The sequence below is a fragment of the Macaca nemestrina genome, chromosome 3 (assembly GCF_043159975.1).
Source record: "Macaca nemestrina isolate mMacNem1 chromosome 3, mMacNem.hap1, whole genome shotgun sequence".
Taxonomy (NCBI): domain Eukaryota; kingdom Metazoa; phylum Chordata; class Mammalia; order Primates; family Cercopithecidae; genus Macaca; species Macaca nemestrina.
Genome location: NC_092127.1, coordinates 20,088,403 through 20,102,466, shown reverse-complemented (window position 1 = coordinate 20,102,466; position 14,064 = coordinate 20,088,403). Strand labels below are relative to the sequence as shown.

Below are 14,064 nucleotides of genomic sequence, written 5' to 3'. Positions count from 1 at the left end.
AAATAGTTATTGCTTTTCATATTTAAAATGTCAGCTAAACTTTGGTTATAATATTAAATAATAGTTGCCATTTTGACCAGTTTTGTTTAATGAATAAAAATTATGTGATTATTGATCTTTTAAAATGTATTATCAATTAAAAGGGAAGGACAGAATCATTTTCACCGAATTAGCAAGTATTTATTAAGTGGCCACTTTTTTTTAGCATTATGCTAGATACAGTGAGTAATACAAAAAGAACATGGACCCAATCTCAACTCTAATCAAGTTGAGGAGACAAGATGAACACTGAGAATACAATAGTGAGGAATATTAACAAATATATACAAGTTTAAAAGAGTCTAAGTATGGTAGGAATATAGGGGAAGAAAGAGCTGAAGTACTTCAGAAAGAATAGGCATGAGCTTTATTTGAAAGATTAGCAGAATTTAAGGAAAAGGTGAGTTTGTTGAAGATTATAATGTGAAGACGAACTAGGATGGGAATAAATTTTGTATTCATAAGGCTTTGAAGAAATTGACTCTAAGTAGAGAGTACATTTTGGGTACTTTTGGGAAATGAAGTTGGATTGGTGAGAAGGAACGGATTATGAAAAGACAAGAAACCTGATTAATGTCAGGATGATTTTATATTTGGTCAGATTTGTGGCAGTCCTAGCTTTGTCATTTTTAGTTTGATGACTTTGAGAAAGTTCCTTCTTGAAGTTTTAATTTTCTGTATATAAAAAGGAATAACAGCTGGTGATCTGCTAGGATTGTTTTGAGGATTACATGAGATAAAATGCATGTAAAGCTGTTATAATAGTGCCTGGTGAAATAAGTGCCTAGTTTGAAAAACAAGTCTTTGTAAACTGATTAGGACATGCCTGGCATAGGGTAGGTATGTAATATATGGTAGGATCTGTCTCCTTTCTATTTTTAGGTAAAAAACAAAGGGAAGAGCTTGAGTTTAATACAGTATGAACTGACAAGCCCTGGTAGGTTTTTGAGCAAAAGAGCAATACAATAAAAGTAGTACTTAGGAAAGATTAGCCAGGGAACATGGCTTATACAGTGGTAATGGGGCCTGGAGTCAAGGAGGTCAGAGAAAATGGTATTATAATTAAGGAATAGCAGGCATGATGGCACATGTGTGTAATGCCAGCTACTGGAGCGGCTGAGGTGGGAGGATCATGGGACCCCAGGAGTTTGAGACCAGCCTGGGCAACTGAGTGAGACCCCAAATCTTAAAAAATACAAAGTAAAAAAGGAATAGTCATGAGGGCTTGGACTGAGTTGATAACAGTGAGAATCCCATAGGTAGTGTGAACACAGCTCACTGCGGCCTCAAGCCCCTGGCCCAAACGAGCCTCCCACCTCAGCGTCCAAGTAGCTGGGACCACAGACCATACACCAGCATGCCTGGCTACTTTTTTTAGTTTTTATTTTTGTAGAGACAGGGTCTCACTGTGTTGCCCAGGCTGATCTCAAACTCCTGGACTTAAGTGATCTTCCTGCCTCGGCCTCCCAAAGTGCTGAGATTACAGGCATGAGCCACTGTGCCTGGCCCAAATAGTTTTCTGTGGGTGGATATTACTTGCATCGTTAATGTAAATCAAAGGCATCAAAGTATTTTACTCTTTTTGAAAAAAATTTAGAGGAGAAATTTATTATATTAACATTCTACCCATATATGAGTTTAATTTGTAGATTGTAGCAAAGAAAACCATGATGTCCTTTACCAAATTCCTTAATAATTAGAATAATAAGCTTGTATAAGGCTTAAATTATGTCTTTGCTACGGCAGTAAACGAAAATGGCAAAATTGTTTTAGTTGATAAACTTTGATTTTTTAAAATGTGAAATAAACAGGTTTTTAAAATGTTATTTTAATAGTCTTCTCTGTTATAAACAAAGAAATTTGGTGTTTCTCTAGATTTTATTAAAAGTAGTGATTATTGTCCTAAAAGAGGAGTAGCAGTTTTAGACGATATGCTTTTCCCTGAGTTATATTTGCCATTTGGTTTTAACTGCCTACTGCAAAAGTTCTAATAAAATGTAAAGGTGAGGATCCTGTCCTTCCTGACCAGTGGGTGCTTGCTTTTTTCAGGTGGTGTGACAAGAATGACTGTCTCCCTGGTGGTTATTGTTTTTGAGCTCACTGGAGGCTTGGAATATATTGTTCCCCTTATGGCTGCAGTCATGACCAGTAAATGGGTTGGAGATGCCTTTGGCAGGGAAGGCATTTATGAAGCGCACATCCGATTAAATGGATACCCTTTCTTGGATGCAAAAGAAGAATTCACTCACACCACCCTGGCTGCTGACGTCATGAGACCTCGAAGGAACGATCCTCCCTTAGCTGTCCTGACACAGGACAATATGACAGTGGATGATATAGAAAACATGATTAATGAAACCAGCTACAATGGATTTCCTGTCATAATGTCAAAAGAATCTCAGAGATTAGTGGGATTTGCCCTCAGAAGAGACCTGACAATTGCAATAGGTACCCTTTCAAAAATGTATATATGTATATATGAGATGGATTTCTGGAAGAAAGGAAAGCAATAAGCAATAACATTTAATGGGTTGGATTTGTGGGGGCAAGGGACGTTATTTTATGTCCCTTAAAATCTTCTGTTCTTTAGGAAAGGAAGGTATGCTTCAGTGGATGGTTTTCTGCTAAATACAGTTTTATCTTTTGATCTGGCATTGTACCAGAAATTGGAGTCAGATTCTTTTCCCACTCCCATAAGCCTTGATAGTTGATCTTGGTTATTCAAAATAGCATGTAATGTAAGACCTTAGCTAAATGCAGTCAGTCAAATACATTCTTGTATTTAATAAAGTTGGCTTATTGGAATACAAGTTATTGAAAATCTCATCTTCATCAGTCTCTTTTTTTAACACTGTTTTGCTTTATCAGTCTTCGGAGTTAGGATTATAATATTAATTTATAATAAATGATTTAAAGTGACTATCACTGAGATTTTTATTTCTGATCAAATGCCAGGTTGAAAAAGTATAATGTATCAGTCCTGTTGTGTTTTATGCAGAATTTCCTGAAAGTACTAGTTAAAGGTATTAGCCATGGTATATTTCTTGGAGATAAATTTTCTAGAGTTGTATTTCTCTAAAATTTGTTTTTCTCTTTACCTTATAGTCTTGCAGTATTGATGAGGAGGCCATTAAGACTTAATTTTTTTTTGGTGCAATCTTATATCTCTTCCTCCAACCGCTAAAAAGTGACTGAGGATAGGTACATCAAGCCATTGCTTTGTTACTCCCCAGTTTTTAGTACTGACCCTGAATGGAAGTGTCAAGCCTTTGGTCTGTCTGAAAGGTCATTCCTGTGAGCATATCATCTCCCTTCCAGCTTACCCCTGTGGCCATTGCAAAAGGATTTAGAAATAATTTTTGTGCCATTTGAATGGCACACAACCAGACAGTGTATATGGGGGAGTGTTTCTCAAATCAAACTGGAAAGTCTTTAATTTGTAAGAACCATTAGGCAGAGAGAGAGAAAAGAAAGAAAAAGAAAAAAGGTCCTACAGAGAACAGCTTGTTTGGTTTGGGAACAGGCTACAGCTTTGGAAGGATTTTTCAAGGCCTAGCAATCCCATCATTCTAAATTTTATTTAGCTAATACAATAGTAGTTGCCAGCGCTGATGACAAAGTATTTTGTCATGCTTGGCTCCATTCAAGCATTTTAGTTTTTTAGCCATTACCATGGCTAGATCTAGTCAGAAAATAATATCATTGTTTAAGATTCCCATTCTCTAGTTTTTACTAGTAGCCAGCCAAAGAAAAGAAAAAGGAGGTCAGAATTTCAGTATTTACATAGAAATTTAGGGGGAAAAGGCCAGGCAGGTTTTTAAAGTGTGGAAATTAAGAACTATTCATTATCCCACTGATTGTGTGGATGTATTTTTTAAAGTTTCATCACTGTCTTGAGAGAGAGAATATTGAGGTAGGAGATAATGTTGGTTTAAGGGAATGAGGGTACTTTCTGTAGGTGAGGTGTCAAGCCATGTCATCAGAAATGTTAGTCACATGACTTTTTAAGCACACCTTAAATGTTTTACCCATGTATGTTTTTGTAAAGTTTTAATTTTTAACTGTAGTTTTTCCCAGTTTAATTTTTAACTGGGAAAAACAGGCCTGTATACTACGTTTTATATATATATATATAAATTTAAAATTACATATGTTTATATATGTAATTTTTATATGGGAGAGATATATTTATTCTCTATATATTAAAAGTACATATCTATATGTGAAAATTATGTATGTAAATATTTTATATAATTATATATAAATTATATAATTATATAAATATTAACATAATCACATTATATATAGGTTATATATAGAAAACCTAGTGTACAGGTCTCTATATAAATTAAAAATGTATGTATTATATATAGTTATATAATACATATAATTTATATAATGATAAATATTTTATTGAAGGACAAAAAATTTCCATGCTGTCTCATAAAATAAGATGGTTGAAATATGCTAAACTAGATCGATTCCCCTGTTTCATACTAAAGCAGAATGTTGTAAAATATTAGATCCAAATGAGATGTCTCAGATTACTTAGGGCCATTACAACAGGAATGCTGATACTTTTAAAACAAATGTCTGAGGCCATGTGTGTTGGCTCATGCTTGTGATCCCAGCACTTTGGGAAGCTGAAGCAGGTGGATCACTTGAGGCCAGGAGTTTGAGACCAGCCTGACCAACGTGGTGAAATCCTACCTCTACTACTAAAATCCAAAAAAATACATGAGTGTGGTGGTGCATGCCTGTAATTCCAGCTACTTGGGAGGCTGAGGCAGGAGAATCACTTGAACCTGGCAGGCGGAGGTTGCAGTGAGCCAAGATCGCACCACTGCACTCCAGCCTGGGTGACAGAGCAAGACCCTGTCTCAAAAAAAAAAAAAAAAAAGCCTGAATTATATCAGAAAATAAAAACTAATGTTGTTCTTTGTTTCAGAGGCCCTTGAATGAACAGCACCAAAAATATTCTTTTAAAAATGAAGAAAATGAAAATTGTAATGTTCTTTATTTCAAAGGCCCTTGAATGAATAGCATCAAAAATATTTTTAAATGGGAGGCCAGGGTGGGAGGTTTGTTTGGCACTAGGAGATCAAGCCCAGCTTGGGTAACATAGCAAGACCTCGGTCTCTACCAAAAAAAAAAAATTGGCTGAGTGTGGTGATGCCACCTGTAGTCCTAGCTACCGGGAACGCTGATGCAGGAGGATCCCAGGGACCCTAGAGTCCAGAGTGAGACCCTGTCTCTAAAAACAAACACAAAAACTGTAAAAAAACTGAAACAAAACAAAAAAAACTGAAAAAACTGTATTTATGTAAAAGTAATACTTGTTTTTTACATTTTATTTATTTTTAATTGATAAAAATTGTATGTTTATGTCATGTGTATATTGTGGAATGATTAAATCAGGCTAATTAACTCAGATTTTTTTTGTGTGGGGAGAGTATCTAAAATCCCTCTCCTTAACAATTTCCAAATGAAATGAAAGATTAAAAGTAATTTATGTTTTTGAGACAGCATCTCACCCTGTTTCTCAGGCCAGAATTCAGTGGCACGATCTTGGCTCACTTCAGCCTCGACTTCCCCGGCATCAGGTGATCCTCCCACTTCACTCTCCTGATTAGCGAGGACTACAGGCACGCACCACCATGACTGGCTAAATTTTGTATTTCTTGTATAGACAAGGTTTTGCCATGTTGCCCAGGATGGTCTCAAGCTCCTGGACTCAAACGATCTACCTGCCTCAGCCTCCTGAAGTGCTGGGATTACAAGTGTGAGCCACCACACCTGGCGAAAAGTGTTATTTTTTAAATGACAAATTTAAGTCAAAGAGATTGAATGTTCACTTCTGGTACTTTGTATGTAGGAGAAACTTTCCATTAAATAATTTTTTAAAAATTTCTAAAATTACGTATTTTGTTATTAAATGTTTAAATCAGTATAATTTCATTGACGATATAATGTTTGTTACTTTGTCGGTGTTTAAGATTGATAATTGAGGTTAGTTTTAATTCAGAACGTTACTCTATTTAATATCACACTTCATATCTTTTTATGTTGTATATCTATTAATGAATTATTTTAGCTATAGTTATTATTTTTTTAGAGATGAGGTCTTCCGTGTTGCCTAGGGTAGACTCGAACTCCTGGGCTTCAGCAGTCCCCTCTCCTCAACCTCTGGAGCAGCTGGGATTACAGACACGTGCCACTGTACCTGGCCTGCTGTAGTTCTTTTAATTCTTTTGTCTTTCAACTTTTATACTAGAGTTAGAAATGATTTACAAACCCCATTGTAGTTTTAGAGCATTCTGAATTTGACTATATATTTCTTGTGACAACTAAAGTTGCATACAAAAATTATAGAGTTTTACTCCCCCATCCACATTTTATACTATTGATGTCATACTTTACGTCTTATTTTGTGAATCCATTAATGATACTTCTAGTAGTTTTACACTCCACTATTCAGTTGTCAGACACCATTCAGTTGTTAGATTGTTATGAGCTTAAAGCAACTTAATGGGTATTTTTCAAAAATCATTTATGTCAGTTGCTAATGGACTTCTTTTCTATGCCATGATCCTTTTTTTTTTTTTTGAGACAGAGTTTCACTCTTGTTGCCCGGGCTGGAGTGCAATGGCGCGGCGTCGGCTCGCTGCAACCTCCACCTCCCGGGTTCAAGCGATTCTCCTACCTCAGCTGGGATTACAGGCATGCACCACCATGCCAGCTAATTTTGTATTTTTAGTAGAGACAGGGTTTCACCACGTTGGCCAGGCTGGTCTTGATCTCCTGACCTCCGTTGATGCGCCCACCTTGGCCTCCCAAAGTGCTGGGATTACAGACGTGAGCTCCTGCACCCGGCCTGATCATGCTTTTAAGGTGGTCGAGTAAGTACTAGTTGCTGGGGCTTTACTTAGTGCCTTCCTACTCAAATGTGTTAGAACATGGTTAAGAAGGCTGTAGTGTTCAAAAGGAGTAAAAAACAGTGCATTGTTTGCAGTAATATCTGCTTCTCAATTTAGGACTGATGCTTATTATGGCTTAAATTTTTTATAGTAAAATTTGTGTTCAAAATATAATTTTTCTTTTTGAGACAGAGTCTCGCTTTGTCACCCAGGCTGGAGTGCAGTGGCATGATCATGGCTCACTGCAGCCCTGAACTTCTGGGCTCAAGTGATCTTTCCACCTCAGCCTCCCAATTTGCTGGGACCACCATCATGCTTAGCTAATATTTTTTTTTTTTTTTTTTTTTTTGGTAGAAACAAGGTCTCTCTACGTTGCCTAGGCTTGTCGTGAACTTCAGGGCACATGTGATCCTCCTGCCTCGGCCTCCCAAAGTGTTAGGATTATAAGCCTGAGCCACCATGGCCGGCCAAAATATTTGCACTATAACAAATATCATATATGTATATACTCAGTTTTAATACTAACTCAAAGTAGAAACGTAAAGCCGAATGACTATTTTATTTTTAGATTCTCTTCATTGAGTTTCCTTCTCCGTCTGGTGCGATCTCTGAACTTTTCTCTGTCTTTGCCACTTCTTGTCTAGGACTTTCTTTTTTTTTTAATCACCAGTTTCATTCAGATTTTTTTGTCTTTCTTTCAACGGTAGAGTGGAAGTAGGCAGCAGGACAGAAGAACTTGAAGCAGAGCACACTGGAGAGAAGTTAACAAAGCCTTTACAAAGAAAACAACCCCCCCAAAATCAGTCTGTGTGCGTTATGTGCATAATTGTAGCTTCATCTCATCTGTGATGTTCATGACTCTTCTAGAAAATTATACTTTAACATGAGAAAAGAAAAAGAACTAGCTAATTCATAGGGATGGAAGATGCAGCATAATCAAAGCAAGGATGAAACTCTCTTTAGTGCCACCTCCAGTGCAGAATAAGTAACATTCAGCAGAGGCAGGCTTCATTTGATGATGGATTCCTTTAATAAACTGCGCTCAGAATTTGTGCAGGTTTTAAAATCCCATATTCCAAACCCATTTCCTTAGCCCCCAAGTTAGAAAACAGCTTCAGTAAAGAAAAGTGTACAATGATATAACTTTACCAAAAAATACTTTCTTCCATGAAGATGATATATTATTGTTGACTTCTAATTCAATCAGATATAAAAAATTGCTAAGTGGCTTTTCAGTTGACTCCTTTCTTGGTTAAGGAGAAGATAGGAAAAAATGAAGGGATCAGAAGTCATAGGATACATTAGTTTCTTTTTATTGCTGAATAAACAGGTTGCCTACTTAAAAATCTATCAATTTTAAGGTGTTGGTCTCCTCTCTCTTTTCAGAAAGTGCCAGGAAAAAACAAGAAGGTATTGTTGGCAGTTCTCGGGTGTGTTTTGCACAGCACACCCCATCTCTTCCAGCAGAAAGTCCTCGGCCATTGAAGCTTCGAAGCATTCTTGACATGAGCCCTTTTACAGTGACAGACCACACCCCAATGGAGATTGTGGTGGATATTTTCCGAAAGCTGGGACTGAGGCAGTGCCTTGTAACTCACAATGGGTAAGTCTGGTACCACAGGAATCCGTTCACTTGCTAGAATGTAGGATCCTTTTTAGTGGAATCTGTATAGTTATTAGGGGAGCATGTGAGTCAGCTCCCAGGTGGGAAAGTCTGTCGTATGGTATAGGCACAAATACAGGATCAGTCAATCAAATTTCACATTTACTATAGAATAAGAAAGATGTCATCTGCCTGCTCTTTGCCAAACAGTGGCATTTGTAAATAATCCCTCAAAGTTGGAAAAGAGGTGCTGAAAGATCTCCAGCATGAAAGCATGTTGAGCTTAGAGTGCTGCTTTTCCTAGGGGAAGAGTGGACCTAACTTGTATGGAGCACTGCAAAACCCTGTATTATTTTTGTAAATGTTTCATTTTTAGTATATAAATTTCTAGTACAATAAGTTTCTAGTACAATAAGTTGCTATTTACTCTTTCAGCCAGTATTTGATTTATCATGTAATGAAGGAAAGAATATATAATTAAATGAAATTTGTAAATTAGCTAAAAATCTCCTTTAACAAATGCTTTGTTTCCTTTTGTCTACCTTCTCTATACACACATCTTTTATATTTATATAACTGCTAAAGACAAATACTCATGTATTTAAAATGCATACATTGATAATTTATTTTTCCACCTTTTACACATGGACTGCCAGTGTTTCTCCATTGACAGGAATATAGGAAAGAGACAGATGTCATGGGGGTTGTGGAGACCTTAATGCGCAGAATTAATTTGGCAAATACACTACTTCATCACCACTGCTCTTTTCCTGGACCTCGGATCTGTTTCTCCACACTTCTTTCTTTAGGACCCTTTATTTCCACCATATATTCTTTCTTGTTGAACTTAAGAATGTTGTTTTATCTGAAGGCAAATACCAGAAAGGCTAGTGAGGAAAAGCAGAGCGTGTTGGATTATGCATAAACCGAATGGCTAATCCTGAACAGCGTAAAACTGGTTGAAATACTAAACACTTAGAGAATCTTAGCAGTTTTTTTTTTTTTTAACATGTTATAGAAAACACATTGGTGACAGAATACGTGACTCCTGTCCAGAGAAAGGAGAAGAAAAGAACAGAAAAGGAAGGACATTAGTTTATTGAACACCTTCGTATTTTCTCATTTAACTTTGTGGGACCTCTGCAAAGTAGATAGTTATATCCCTACTTTACAGATGTAGTAATTAAAGCTCAAAAAGCTTCGATAGTTTGCCCAAAGTCATGTGGTGAACAAGTCATGGTTCAAGGAATCAAACTGTCTTCCCGACTTGAAAACCCAGTCTATTGCTACTGTTTTGCGCTTAAGTGACTGATAGAAATTCTCTTTCTTTGTGATTTCTTAAACTACTAAAACATTTTCTTGGCCAATGTATTAGATTGGGTTAAGAATAGAAATATGAAATTAGAGAATTAGATCTATGTTTAGTGTTTTTCACTGTGCTAGTTAAAATAACTTCAGGAATATGAAATAAATCATTAAAGAGATAAAGCCCTTAATTAAAGGCAGGGAGTTTAGAATTATTAAATACCACAGATACTGATTGGAGAAGAGATGTATGTCATAAATTATTACTGTTACTATTTTTCTTTGTGTAATATTGTTTGAATAAATAATGGCACCAACTTCATTAATTTTAAAAACTCAGTACTAAATGGGGTAACTTTTCATAAAGCTTTGCTAGTCCTTGAGCCCTTTTATTTATTAAGTGGCTCAGTTGGAACCTAAGCTGAGTTGTTACAAACTATTATTTGCTTCAAGTTGTTTTCTGTTCCTGGCATGGCTAACAAATGTAAATGTTATTCTGTTGAGTTATGGTTAACTATGATCACAGAACTTTTAGGGATTAATTTTCATATTTCAGTTTGTTGATTAATTCCCAGGTATTTGGCAGCGTAGATATTAGAAAGGAAAATGTTTAAAAGAAAGTGTAAAAATAACGAAGTGTGTAGGGCGAGGGGTGGATAGCTAATTAAAATTTTGTCTGGTCCTGCCTGTTCATATGAAAGAAGGGGTTGGACTTTCTTCTAAGGGAATATATTTCATTGCTTTCATCATATTTTCCTTATTCTGTCTGTCAAGGAAAATAAATTGATACTTGTATGGGAAGAAAAGAGGTCATTTAGGGAAGTGGCTCATGGGACTTTATTTTGTTTGAAGTGTGTTAGGAAATCAGGTGTTTTTTTCTCACTTAAATTATTTAAAACCCAGAAAAGAAATGATTTATCTTCTGGTTTTTAATGGAGACCATGAAGTTCTGCATAGCTATCATTGATGTGTACTTCATACTGCATTTTTAGAAGTGGAAAATAGTTATTTGGAGGAAGAGAGAACAAATCTGGAACGTTAGGTGCAAGGAGAAAAAGAATAGAGAGATGAAAAGGAAAGATATTTGTAAATTATAAAAATTTAAATTAGCTATTGATTTTCTGCACTTTATTTTTTAACTTAGAATTTTTCAAAATCAGTTAATCTTGGTGGAATTAGCAGGATGTTAATAGGAGTGGCTGAGAAAAAAACATTTTGTGATTGTCTGAGTTTGGGAAGTATTGGATTAAATACAATTGAGGTTTCTTTACTATGGATTTCCTCAGAACTTATAATACGTTGATATTCTTTGATTCCCAGATGCGGGCGAGGGTAATAGGATACATGGTTTTCCAGACTTATTTGAAAATGCAGCTATTTTTGGGTTGCAGGGAAGGATATGGAAGAACTCATGGGAATTGGTGTTTCTTGGAACATGCTTTGGAAGTGCTGGGTTATGCCCTGTTAACTCTTACATCATTAGTTTTTAGCCCAAAAGGAAACAGCAAATAATCTTTTATATGAGCCACATTTTGCACTGATTTTCCTTCCAATCTGTAAAATTACTAAGTAGCACTCTGGACTTATGCTTGAATCACTCTTCTCCATTAATGTAGGTTTCTCCCTCTTTTAGGGCTTTTACTTTATAAATACAGAGATTACTTTGTAAAATGCTACATTTGCCACTGGGTCCTTATACATTTGTAACTTTCCTCATAGTATATTTTGTGATTTGGTGGATTTTACAATATAGATGATACTAACTGAAATTAATCATTCTGTATAATTGGATAGAAAAGCATGAGTAAGAATTAAATTGGTGTTATATTTAATTGCCAAGATTTTCACATTTCCTGACTACAACAATAAAATAAAGTAAATTGATGGCTTAAAAAAAAGAAACCTCAAATGTTTAGTCGATGAAGAACATCTGTTGAATGAATGAATGTTCATTTTATATAGTGCATTTTCTGAGCTTTTTTGGAGGGGGAAGTTGCTCCCATGCTCTGAGAACTTTTAAGGATCGATACATTATTTTTAACATAATAATGAGAAAACATGAGCAGAGAACTATTTCTGTCCTTCCCATTCTCTGTCCTCCTGCTCCCCCACCTCCCACCCCAGCCATCAAGCTAAGTATTTTACACCTGGACATAGCTATAGGAACAGGCTACTTTGAAGTCTCCTGGTGACGTCGTTCAAGTCTGAATGTTCAAAGGCTGTTTAACAGGGAGGTTGACTTAATGAGATCATCAGGGAAATGTCCAGTCATCCTGAAGGGTATTTTGGATGGGCTTCCAGAATTTAAAGATTAAAGTTTTTTTAAGGTTTTTTTTTTTTTTTCCACTGTTTATATTGCCACATTAATTTCCATTATAAAACCAGTAACCATCATTTTATTTTAATTAGCAATCTTATTATTTTCATGTATCCTCATTATGAGAATTTATGTCCATTACTTTGCTTGATGTGATAACAATGACATGCTAAATGAGAAACAATTGTTATTTAGGAAAAAATGCAGAAAGTGAAAGTCCTTTTAATTCCTAATCATAAATACATTTTATTAGCTTGCTTTAAGAAGTGGCGGTCACAGCTCCTGAACATTAGGGAGTGCTTCTTTTGGTCCGCATTATTTATTCAGTGCACATTGCCTTTAATTTGAATTTGAAAGTATAGTAAAATCCATGGGATTTTTAAAGTCTCACAGCCTTTTCCTACCTTTTCGTGAAGGTAGATCCAGATGATAGCTGCTGTGTTGTGACATCATAGAAATTAGAAAAATATTTTCCTCTGAGGAAAGGACATTGTAAATGAAACTCTACATATCAGAGGTCTATAGCTATGTATCAATATTAAGTTTATTTTGTATTTTGCTTTGTAGTCATCTTCATTCCAAACTTTCATAATATTATTTTTAATTTAAAAAGAAAAATAACCCACTGATATTGAAGATTAGTATTATGTCACTTTTGAAAGTCAGTAAAATTTATGCAAAAGGAACCTGGAACTTTAAATCATTTTTGTTTTTATTTCCTAAGGTTCATGAGACTCATTCTTATGGTTCATGTTTTTATTTTTTCTCTCATTCTTTATCATTATGATTGGAACCTCTTTTAATTTAATTTCTCACACAGTTATTAGCATAATAATCTGTTTCAGGATTGTCTTGGGGATCATCACAAAGAAGAACATATTAGAGCATCTCGAGCAACTAAAGCAGCACGTCGAACCCTTGGTGATTAGATATATCAGATCTCCTCATTAGACACCTTAGAAGTCAGGAAGCATGAAACTTGTGAACTGTTGAGTTCTCTCTTTCCCAGATATCTGCTGAACAAAAATATCCTACTATGCTGCCAATTACATTTGTATCTGATAAAATATGTCTGTAAGATAAATTGAGATATGTGTAAAATCCCATTTATAGAAAGTAAGCAAAAGTAACACCTCTCATCAAATCGTTCATTACAATTTCAGAACTGTAAACAGTTTGGTAGTGGAATAAGTGAATATTATTGGACATTCTTAAAGTGAATATGGCAAATCTGTCTACCTCAGTGGATACACCGGTCTCAGAAGACTCCTGACTGGTTAAAAATGTCTGACCCATCCCCCCAAGCCCTTTTTTTTTTTTTTTTAAATGTTTTCTGATCTTGTGGTAGTCTTATGGTAAATCTAAGCTCCTAAAGGATTTTAAAGGAGCTTAGCAATTAGAATTGCTTTCAGTTAAATTGATTTTTTAATGGGCACACTACCTAGAGTGTAATGTGTATATTATTTGTGATCATAGCATTAGTTCTTTTTCTGCTATACCCTGCATATCTTCAAAGTCACAGTGTGTGTCCTGCCATCTCATTAGTAAATTGTACCTAGATTATGTGTGTGTCCCTTTTGTATGATGTTTCTAGAATGCTATAAGCAGCTTTTAGAGTCAAATGCATTCATTTTAACTGGCTTTATGTCCTAGTGGTTTCATGACTACAAATTTGAATTATCTTACTGCATAACATAAAAAATGTCTGGCTTTAGCAATTAATGCCTGAAATTATTTTGCCCTGCAATTGTCATACCTATATGAAACTTGTCCCAGTTTGCTTAAGTGCACAACTGATTATGTATTCCTGTTGTATGCTAATATTTCACAAGTGTTTCATGCATCCTTTTTTTAAAAACTACTAACCAGAATATTATCGTAGC

General features: G+C 35.4%; 1 protein-coding gene across 8 annotated transcripts in view; it reads left to right on the top strand.

Annotated features, from left to right (window-relative positions):
* The window catches only part of LOC105466695 (chloride voltage-gated channel 3), a 109,453-nt gene that overhangs the window by 91,039 nt on the left and 4,350 nt on the right, over positions 1-14,064 (top strand). For 6 of the 8 annotated variants that reach the window (XM_071092834.1, XM_071092833.1, XM_071092832.1 and 3 more), the window contains 3 exons: positions 2,089-2,487; positions 8,343-8,559; positions 13,027-13,102. In XM_071092834.1, the coding sequence (XP_070948935.1) occupies positions 2,089-2,487; positions 8,343-8,559; positions 13,027-13,102 (692 nt within the window). The remainder of the gene's footprint in view (positions 1-2,088; positions 2,488-8,342; positions 8,560-13,026; positions 13,103-14,064) is intronic. The other 2 variants (XM_071092837.1, XM_071092838.1) reach the window with 1 other exon arrangement.